The sequence below is a fragment of the Gekko japonicus genome, unplaced genomic scaffold (genome assembly GCF_001447785.1).
Source record: "Gekko japonicus isolate JY-2015 unplaced genomic scaffold, Gekko_japonicus_V1.1 scaffold3307, whole genome shotgun sequence".
Lineage (NCBI taxonomy): Eukaryota > Metazoa > Chordata > Lepidosauria > Squamata > Gekkonidae > Gekko > Gekko japonicus.
This window is the reverse complement of record NW_015168756.1, coordinates 103,496-114,695: the sequence shown is the minus strand read 5'-3', so window position 1 is coordinate 114,695 and position 11,200 is coordinate 103,496. Positions and strand designations below refer to the sequence as shown.

Sequence of the window (11,200 nt, the reverse complement as noted above, 5' to 3'; positions counted from 1 at the left end):
GAAGGCCCTCCCTGGCCCCAGGCAGGCAGGGGTGGGGAGAGGCAGGGAGGAAGCAACTTACCCTCCCTCTTCTCCTGCCTCCTCCTGGCTGAATGAGGGCCGGAAGCGGGGCAGTATGTGCCCCGCCCCCCATACCTCACCCGGGGGAACTGCGATCCCCCGCGATCCCCCCCGAAATGACCTCTGCTTACAAATAAAACACGTTATAGCAATCCATTTAAAATCAAGATCGTCACAGACTAAAGCAATAGGGTGCCTCAACGGATAACATTGTGGTTCCAACCAGTAATTAATCTGAACAAAGTTTGAGTCCAGTGGCACCTTTAAGAGGAGAGCAGAATATAAATCTAAATTAGCGAACAAGCATCAAACCTATTGATCAAAAGAAGAAATCTGGTGGGCAGTTTATGGGAAGGAGCATTCCTCCATAATATGTCTGAATGTGACAAGTTGTTCTATGTAAGAATTGACCAAGAACTCGATAACATAAATAGGAACAGCATAATGTTTGAGTCCAGTGGCACCTTTAAGACCAGCAAAGTTTGATTCTGGGTATAAGCTTTGTTGCTCTTAAAGGTGCCACTGGACTGAAACTTTGTTCTAATGTTTGAGACCAACACGGCTACCCACCTGAATCTATAAATAGGAACAATGCATTTCGTTCGGGCAGCGGAGAGGGGAGTTTGGGTTTAATCTTAAACTTCTGCATGTGGCAGTACTGGATGTACTGCTTTGAAAAACGTTGTTCCTCTAGCTTAAGCCTCATAAAAAGTCCAAACTGGAATATGAGTTGTGAGGGCTGAAATGGGAGGACAAATGGACTTTCATAATATCTACTTGTCACAAGACCCCGACGACTCCCCAACCCTGTGTCCCAGGGTTCCCTCTGCTCTCCCGCCACCTTGGTGTCCCGCCCTTATAGCAGCAGGGGCCTCAGACACCTGAACGGGGAGGGAGGTTACTTCACCATCCCTACCAATCCGTTCCTTCTGGATGGTTGGCACTCTGTGTCACTCTGTTCCAGCACTGCCCTATTCCAATCCAGGTAGTCATCCCCGACCTTGCTGCTGCTTCCTTTTATTCCCCAACCCTGTGTCCCAGTGTTCCCTCTGCTCTCCCCGCCCTCCTCCCTTCCCGGGCCCCTCCCCCCTATATATCTGAGGACGCCAACTCCTGGGAGGGGCCGCGATCTCCGCTACTCCTTCCGGATTCGGGTGAGATGCAGCTGGACCGCTCTGTTCAGGACGCGGAGCCCGAACGTGCTGGTGGGTTCTCGCGTGCGGCCGTCTTGGCTCGGCCGGACGATCTCCCGACGGTTCTGCCGCCGCCGCTTGGGGTTGGTGTGTGGACCGCCAGCAGGCTCTCCTCGGCCGGCTTGTTCTGAGCTCCCCCGGAGCCCCAGGTAAGCAGAGGAGGGCCTTGTCAGGGGTGTGGGAGGGCCGGCGGTCCCGTCATCGGGACACTACTCATTTCATCATACTGCTAACTGGAAACGTCCACTGACGTATCCAGTGGTTTAACTAAAATCCATTCCATGATTACCTGTCCTGAAATATGCTAGGAAGCCTTACTAGACTGTCTCTCAGTTCTATCTATCTATCTATCTATCTATCTATCTATCTATCTATCTATCTATCTATCTATCTATCTATCTATCTATCTATCTATCTATCTATCTATGAATTTATATCCCGCCCTCCCCGAAGGCTCAGGGCGGCTCACAAGAGGCATAAATGCCAAGGTTGAAACAGTAAGACAATATGAAACAATATAAAATACAATATATACAATTCACTAAAAAATAACGGTGCTCCAAAAGTTGCTTAACCATGAATTTCAAGATGGGGTTCTGGAATTATTTATGCTCGAACAACAGAACAACAATATACGTCCCGGCAGCACTGTCATCCGCCAGGAACGTCTCGCGCCCCCAGTAATACCCGCTCCACAGATGGTCAAATTGCGGAGATGAAGGAGGCGATGGTGGAATAATGGTGGCGGCGGCTCCTACTCAAAAGCCTGGCGGAAGAGCTCCGTTTTACAGGCCCTGCGGAACTGCACCAGGTCCCGCAGGGCCCGGATCTCTTCTGGGAGCTTGTTCCACCAGGTCGGAGCCGCCACCGGAAACGCTCTGGCCCTGGTGACAGCAAATGTGATGTTCCTGGGGCCTGGAATATCCAGGAGACATTTCACCTGTCATTCCAAAGCCTTGGATGGGCATCAGGGCAAAGTGGCCATTGTAGCCCCTGGGAACTCTCCCAGTGGGCCGTTAGCCTGCTCCCCACCCTCCGGGCTGCCTCAGCCCCGTGTCCAGCAGGATGACTCTCAGCTGAGCCCTGCTCAGGACGGGGAAGGAGGTGCCCAACCCGGACAAAGCCCTGCTATCTCAGCATGCAGTCGATGTCAAGACCCGATGCCTCCATGCTAAGACTTAAGGGAGCTTTTTTTGGCAGGCAGAGAAGAAAGTAAATATTCCTCAAATTGCTCACCAGTGTTTTCGGATGTATTGTTATCCGGGTTTTGGGGGGGGTGTTGGGTGGCTCAAGTGGTTAAGACGCTGAACTGCAGACCAGAAGGTCGGTAGTTCAGCAGCTTAAGACCCGAGTGCCACATGACGGAGTGAGCTCCCGTCTCTGGTCCCAGCTCCTGCCAACCGAGCAGTTTGAAAGCAAGAAATTGCAAGTAGATAAATAGGTATCACTTCGGTGGGAAGCTAATAGCGTTGCGTGCACCTCGGCGTCTAGCCATGCCGGCCACAGGACCGTGGAAACGTCCTTGGACAGCGCTGGCTCTTCTGCTTGGAAACCGAGATGAGCTCCGCATCCCTAGAGTCGGATTCGACTGGCTTTCAAGCGAGGGAAACCGTTACCTTACCTGGGAATAGGAAGTGTACAGAACTATACTGCACTTATTTCTTTTTCTTTCTCAAACTGTGTTTGTAGTAAATACGTTTGCTTGAAACACGTAACTAAAATAATTCTGGTTTTTTTCTAATTGTTTTCCCCCCCACACACACAGGCAGCTCTTTATGGATGTGGTTGCTGGGCTGAAAATACGGGAATTCAGAATCCTTATTCTACAGCTGTGAGTACCTCAGGTATTTGCTATTCTTATAAATATTCGAGCTATAATTTACATACAGTGATAGGACGGATGTCGTCGGCATACATAAACACAGAAGAAGAACTTCGTTTCAGCTTGAAGTCACCCTGCCTGTGTCCGCTATGAAATACGTTATATTCAGGAAAAACAGAACAAAATAACTTTTTAAAAATGGCTGTGTGTTTTTTAATTGCAAGCCGCCTCCAGCAGAACTCTGAAGAGGTGGCACAGATATATTCTAAGGAAATTAATAACTGGAATAGTGGATAGATATGGCAAAAACTCCATTTGTAATTGTTTCTCTGCAAGCTCTAATTAGCATTTTTGACATTCTTAGATGGTTGTTGTGATGTGCATTCCGCAGGCGAATGAGCTTGCGTGATTGTTTTAGCCTGCTTGATGGCTTTGCAGGGAAAAGGCAGACATGCATTGGTGTGAGGTGCGTAATGGCAGCTGTGCCACGTATAATGCCAGTCCACGTATAAGCCACACAGAGAGCAGTCTTCAGCAGGTCTGTTCGGAATCCTAGTCGGGTCTATTCAGTGGGGCTTATTTGCAGAAAAGTGTTCTTAGGACAACAGTGATGAAGTCTGGTGGTCGTAGAGATAGCTGTGCCCACAGCGTGCAGATCAGTAAATATGCCTAATGTGCATAACATATACAGACCAGCTCGAAACCTGTGCTTCGCTACAGTATTTGACTACGATAAATCCAGTTATAATACTTCTGGGGAGAATTTTTTTGTCTGTGTGGTTTAGGACAGGCTTTTTAGTGTTGGTGTTTCTGGCACAATGTTTGCCAGGAGTCTTCCTGGGGATTTTAAGTGGTGAGAGAAGAAGAGGAGGAGGAGCAGGTGGTGGTGATTGGATTTATACCCCACCCTTCACTACCTGAAGGAGTCTCAGAGCAGCTCACAATCTCCTTTCCCTTCCTCTCCTCACAACACACACCCTGTGAGGAAGGCGGGGCGGAGAGAGCTCTTTCGAGGACTGCCCTTGAGAGAACATCTCTGAAGGAACTTGTGACTGACCCAAGGTCACACCAGCAGCTGCATGTGGAGGCGTGGGGAATCAAACCCAGTTCTCCCAGAGTCCGCACTCCTAACCACTACACCAAACTGGTGTGAAGCGGAGTTGGACTGAGGGAGGGGTGGTGTGTTGAACACTTCTTCAGGTTCATGAGGGAGCCACATATCGACACGGCTCCTAGAAAGGTCTGGCACCATCTCCCCGTGAGCATTCACGAACTGTATTGCCATACCGACTTTTTTGAGAAACTCCCTAGTCAGGAGTCTCGAATCACTGATGTTATTACACAGAAGACAGAACTTCCCTGAACGCCAACGGTCTTCAACCGTCCGCAGTCTCCTGTGACTTGTTTTTACCTCAGAACGTCGAGCTCCACAGCTGGCCGATCAGAGAGAGCTTTACCCCTTTGGGAAAACACAGTTTACCCCTTTTCACCCCCTTCGGGGTCGAATTTCTAAAAATCCCTCCTTAGTGGGCGCTGGAGTCATGGAAGGAACGCAGTCCCCGAATTTTGTGCTCCTGCGTCCAGGGGTTTGGGCTGGGCCGTGGGTGAGTCAGTCAGGACACCTGCTTTTTATACATAGAAATAGACAGATGGCAGAATTAGGTTTACAGGAGCTTGATTTTTGTAGATCGCTCATTGGTGGGGTTGCCGACTCCAGGTCGGGAAACGCCTGGAGATCCGAGGGGTGGAGGCTGCGGAAGGGACCTCCGCCGGGTCTGGTGCCATAGAGCCAGGGGTGTCGAACTCATTTGTTATGTGGGCCGGATCTGACATAAATGTCACTTTGTTGGGCCAAACCATGTGTGTCCTGAAACACAATGGCAGGTACTGGAGCTATGGAGCTGCGGTGGCTCAAGCGGTTAAGACGCTGAACTGCAGGCTGTGGAAGGTCAGTAGTTCAGCAGTTCGAGACCCAAGTGTGCCGCATGACGGAGTGAGCTCCCATCTCTAGTTCCAGCTCCTCCCAACCTAGCAGTTCGAAAGCAAGAAATTGCAAGTAGATAAATAGGTACCACTTGGGTGGGAAGGTAACAGCGTTCCATGCGCCTTGGTGTTTAGTCATGGCGGCCATATGACCACGGAAACGTCTTCGGACAGCGCTGGCTCTTCGGCTTTGAAACGGAGATGAGCACCGCAACCCTAGAGTCGGACTCGACTGGCTTTCGAGCAAGGGAACCTTTACCTTTACTGGAGCTATAAACTGTTAAGGACAGCAGTTGGTAATTTTGTTCGTCTTTAAGGCACTACTGGGTTCGCGCTCTTCTCCTACGGCCACATTCATGATTATTTATGCATGCAAGTATTTATAACACTGCTGCGGGTAAGCTTGTTTTTGGAAGTTGGATGTTGTGTGATTCAAAATCCCGGCAGGCTTGACTTTTTCATCCCGCTGTTGTTGATAGGTAAACGGTTTGTTCTGAGGGCTATGTAAATTCAAGCAGCCATCTTGATGTACTTAACTAAAATGGTGGTATCTGGGTGTAATCTTGACCTTGAAGACAACCTTTCCCCCTTTGTGGGGGTACCAAATTTTAGAGCAGTAAATATTCCGGTGGTTCCACAGTTGTACCCTTTAAAAAAAACAACCCTCGTTTGCCATGATGTTACATAAGAGGAGGAGGAGGAGGAGGACTCGGGGTCTCAGAGCAGTTTATCATCTCCTTCCCTCCCTCTCCTCACAACAGACATCCTGTGAGGTAGGTGGGGCTGAGAGAGCTCTTTCGAGAACTGCTCTTGAGAGAACAGCTCTGAGAGAACTGAGACTGACCCAAGGCCACCCAGCTGGCTGCATGTGGAGGAGGAGTGGGGAATCAAACCTGGTTCTCCAGATGAGAGTCCACCGCTCTTAACCACTACACCAAACTGCCTATTTGAGTTAGTTCAAATGGACTAAGAAGGGTCTCAGGGTTAGCCATCTGTTTGTTGAATAATCTGTCATTGTGGAGTGTTTGAACTGGTGCCTTTTTGGTTTCTGGTTCTCTTTCCAGTTTCTTTGTGTTTGTCATAGAGCAAACTGGCTCAGTTTTCCATTTCTGGAAACTGCTTATCTTATTTTTTAAAAGAAGTCCACATTCTTCTTCATTTGTTTACCACTGCTATAAAAGCGGGAACCCGTTCTCTGATATATGTTTAATTCCGTAGCATAAGCAGCATAACTGATAAATCGATGGGACGAGTTGATGGTTGCGAATTAAGATGCATATAACATTCGCTGTGACTACCTTGGGTGAAAAGTTACTGCTTAGTGTTTTGAAAGGTCAGAACACGAATGAGTTGAAGCACTAGCTAAATGCTTGTGTTCTTTCATCCTCTTTTTAGTTCCTTAAGAGGTTGCCGCTCTCAAAATAATTGACTGTCCCTTGCCTGAACGTCAGCAGTTTTGGAACCGCTGCAAATGTTTGTTTGTTTGCTTAGGAGATTTGATATGCTGCCTTTTCAGACTCCCGCCTGCGGCAACTCAGTGGCAGAACATCTGCTTGGCATGCAGAAGGTCCCAGGTTCAATCCCAGGCATCTCCAGTTAAAAGGATCAGGTAGTAAATAGAGTGAAGGACTTCTATCTTAGATCCAGGAAGAAGAAGAAGAAGAGGAGGAGGAGGAGGAAGAGATTGGATTTATACCCCGCCCTTCACTACCCAGGGGAGTCTCAGAGTGGCTTACAAACTCCTTTCCCTTCCCCTCCCCACAACAGATAGACACCCTGTGAGGTCGGTGGGGCTGAGAGAGCTCTGACAGAAACAGCTCTTTTTCAAGAACAGCTGTGCCAGAGTTATGGCTTGCCCGAGGTCATCCAGCAGCTGCGAGTGGAGGAGTGGGGAATCAAACCCGGTTCTCCCAGATTAGAGTCCGCGCACTTAACCACCACACCAAACTGTAGCCGCTGCCAGTTTGTGCAGACAATATTGACCTTGAGAACTAATGGTCTGATTCAGTAGAAGGCAGCCTCATGTGTCAGGTGAGAACGACACAATGAGATCATTAAAAACAACAGCAATGATAATTCCGTAATAAAGGGAGCTATAAAAGCCAGCCCGGAGCCCTAAAGACGGTGTTCAGCGTCCTAACTGAGATTAATAAAACAGTCCTTGATCTACAAGCAAACTGTAACATCAGCTATTAAAACATTAGTTATATAGTTCTCTCAGTGGCTGCAGAGATCAGTGGGATTAACCACTGATACACCAGTTTGGTGTCGTGGTGAAGTGGGCAGACTCTGATCTGGGAGAACTGGGTTTGATTCCCCACTCCTCCACTTGCACCTGGCTGGATGACCTTGGGCAAGCCATAGTTCTGACAAGAGCTGTCCTTGAAAAAGGGCTGTCCCTGTCAGAGCTCTCTCAACCCCACCCGCCTCACAGGGTGTCTGTTGTGGGGAGGGGGAGGGAAAGGCGTTTGTAAACCGCTCTGAGACTCCCTTGGGTAGTGAAGGACAGAATATAAATCCAATCTCTTCTTCTCTTCTTGTTTCATCCTATAAATGGCAATGAGCCTGTGGAATATGATGGGATAGAAATTTTAAAAAATAAATCAGAGTGTGCTAACTCGTGTCTTTCACCTAGCTGTACTATGCTGCTGCAAACAGAGCAAAATGGGAGACATGTTCAAGCTGAACCAGTTTTGTGTCCTTCCGTAGAAGAGGTGGTATATCTTCTCCAACAGTGGCTCAGTTTATCCGCTTGCTTTATATTCTGGTCAAGAAGGCTTTCTTCCCCCACAGCAAGAGTCCAGGAGCACCTTGAAGACTAACAAAATTTGTGGGAGGGGATGAGCTTTCGTGAGTCACGGCTCACTTATTTGCAGGGGTCATTTCCTGCAGGAGTGCGCAGGAGCGGAGCTCCGGTAGTAAAGAGCCCAGGGGGCGGGCACATGCAACAAGCCCCGCCCCCTGCTCCCAGCAGCCCTCAGTCAGAGCAAGAAGCAGCCAGGTAAGTTGCAGAGACCCCCCCCCCCCACCCACCCCTAACAGTCCAGTGGCACCTTTAAGACCAAGTTTTATTCAGGTACAAGCTCTCCCTCCTCTGCGAGGACAGATCTGCAGTTCCCCCCCCCCCAATAGCTAGCAATCCAAAACAGTCCAGTGGAGCCTGAGCAGTGGGTGTTGCCTTCTGACACACTTCCGGTGATGTCAGGGGGTGTGGCATATGCAAATAAGTTATGCTAATGAGCTATGCTAATATGCTCCTGCACCTCTTTTTCTACGAAATGACCCCTGCTTATTTGGGTATCTTTACTGCAGCAGTTTGCTGGCATAAAGCGATAAAGTTGTGGTGATCTATGAAGGATTTGTTATTGCCTTGAAGAAAAGTTAAAAACCTTAGAGGAACTTTTTTAAAAGTTTGGTATTTAAGAGACAGGTTTTTAAAAATGCCGCATGATGACTCTATTAGTTTCCTCACTCCTTAATCCATATAAAGGGTTTGAAGGCTACCAAATTAATTATGACGTCTGGATTCAATCAAAAGCTGTTTAAAATATTTCTGTGGTCTTGCACAAGCTGTTATGGTACAGGCTTTAAATTTAATTTTATTATTGCATTTCATCTGGCTGAAAGTTGTAAATTTGGCAGATGGTTCCCTTTTTGATTTTTTTCCCCTTTCCAAGTAAGACAAGAATAGAAAGTAGGTGATTGCTTCGTTTACACGTTGTAACTGTGCTACAGCTAGGGTCACCAGTCCCCAGGTCCCGGTGGGGGGGGTCTCTCTCCTGGTTTTTGGGGCTTCAGCCTGCTGTTGCTCAGCTGGCCAGCAGGGAAACCCCACCCCCAAACAGGCACGTCCCCGCATGACATCCCCAGTGTGATGACCCCCCACCTGGAAGTGATGTCATCGCATTGGGGACATCATGTGGGACTCTCTGGTTTGAGGGCAAAACTCTATGGTAAACTTGGCCTAAAACAACAACAACAACAACAACAACACCTTTCGATTTATTGATCGCTCAATCCGGCAGAGCTGCTGGCTCTGAGCGATTTACAGTTACACAGGTTTCACACAAGGGACTAACAATTGTTCATAGGGGTAAGGGAGGACAACATATAATTCTTTAAATCGCACACTTTTGCAGCCGACGGGGATTCTGTTCAGCTGTAAGCTTCAGATGTGTTCCGGATTCACTTCAGCTTGGCTTGATGACGTTGGTTCTTCCTGAGCTGCTTTTGAGTCATAGCGCCGCACTGCCACCGCCTGGCCGGATTGGCGCATTACAGGCTTCTTAATGCCAAAGAGGTCTTTCTCCAGGCTTACGAGCTTACGAGCTGGACATTCCATTCGCTGGCTAACACCTCCCCTACAGGGGTTTAGTGTGCCCACCCTCTCTAAGGAGTGGTACCCATTTTATCTACTCGCCGAAGCTTTTGAACTGCTGGGTGGACGGCGAGCTGGGGACAAGGCTGGTAGCTCACACCAGCGCGGGCTAGAACTGACAGCAACTCTGTTCAGTTCAGATGTTAACCAGAGGATAAATCCTCTGTGCCACCGCTCCCCTTTGAGTTTTGTCCTCAAACTAGAGCATCACCGATGTGATGATGTCACTTCCAGGTGTTGTCATTGCGTTGGGGACATCCCGGAACGTCCCCCAAATCCCCCCACTGGCGCGGAGGAGACGTGGCAAGCCAGAGTACAACAACTGGCCATTGATCGTGGATTATAGAAGAACAGTAGAAGAACTGAAAAGTTGGGGTTTTATACCCGGCTTTTCTCTACCCTACAGAGTCTCAAAGCAGCTTACAATCGCCTTCCCTTCCTCTTCTCACAACAGGCGCACTGTGAGGTCGGTGGGGCTGAGAGAGCTCTGAGAGAACTGGGACTGGGCCAAGGTCACCCAGCAGCAGCAGTGGAGGAGGAGTGGGGAGTAAAACCCGGTTCCCTGGATCAGGGGCCACCGCTCTTAACCCACTCCACCACACGTGCCTGGCCATCTTTGGCCTTAAGCGGATAGCTATAGCTTATTTTGAAACGTTTCCCGAGTTTGTAGCCGAGGAATCATTTTGAACTCGAAATGCTGATATGTGCGCAGCTGCCAAACCATTTCTGGAAACCACGAGAACGAGTCTTGTGAGTGCTAAGTGTCATCCGCTCGCTTCCAGCTCACGGCGACCCCATGAATGAATGACTTCCAAGAGGTCCTCTCATTCACAGCCTTGCTGAGGTCTGGCAAAACGAGGGCCTTTGTGTGGCTCCCTTGATCGAGTCTGTCCGTCTCCTGCTGGGTCTTCCTCTTTTCCTGCTGCCTTCAGCTTTCCCCAGCATGATTATCTTTCAGTCTTGCCCTTCCAGTAATCCTCTCATTGGTGTAGTCCCAGGCAGCAATAGTACCATTTTGGACTATCCCATCAGATATTTGGTTTCCTTACATTCGAGAGGCTCACTGACGCTGACATCGTGCTGATAAAAAGGAGGACCTTTTGGGGGCAAGGACAACCAGAGACGATCCTCCCGGACTCACTCGCTGTTCCTTCCATTCACGCAGCCAGTGTTCCCTCTAAGCTGAGTTAGTGTGAGCCAGCTCACAGTTTTTTAGCCTCCGGCTCAGACATTTTTGTCTCGGCTCAGGAAGGAGGGCTCCAGAGCAAAGTAATCTATGCAGCAGCCAGATTGCTCGCTCGCAACTTTAATGCCAGTGGCTCACAAAGTAGAATTTTTGCTCACAAGACTCTGCAGCTTAGAGGGAGCATCGCCCCTGGCCCAGTCTGCATTCACTATGTAAAGCTGCTCCGTGGCGCCGTGGTGCCGGCTTCCCATTTGGCTCAGTAGAAAGCTCTCCTCCGTCTGCATCGGGACGCAAGCTGTTTAGGGAGAGCGCGCAAGAGAGTGGGGAGGAGCAGCCTTCCAGGAGTGCTGGCAGGGCGCTGAGCTGTGCTGCAGGGAGGAAACGGCACCTGTGACCCCCCCCAGAAAGTAAAAGGGGGGTTACCTGGCGGGGGGGGCAGAAAAGATGGAATGAGCTGGGTAAAAAACACAAAACACCCAGCAGTTGCCGGGCAGGGCGTTCTGGAGACTGCCCCAGGAAATAACAAATGATTCAGGGGTGGACGTGCTTCCAACCCCCCCCCCCCCCATCAATGCTCC

The 11,200-nt window shown here is 49.4% G+C and overlaps 1 protein-coding gene across 1 annotated transcript in view; it reads left to right on the top strand.

Annotated features, from left to right (window-relative positions):
- TASP1 (taspase 1) overlaps positions 1–11,200 on the top strand; it is a gene marked incomplete at its 5' end in the record, with an annotated part of 142,726 nt that overhangs the window by 49,900 nt on the left and 81,626 nt on the right. Inside the window, 2 exons of the mRNA XM_015415655.1 lie at positions 1,226–1,336; positions 3,019–3,097. Of these exons, the coding sequence (XP_015271141.1) occupies positions 1,226–1,336; positions 3,019–3,097 (190 nt within the window). The remainder of the gene's footprint in view (positions 1–1,225; positions 1,337–3,018; positions 3,098–11,200) is intronic.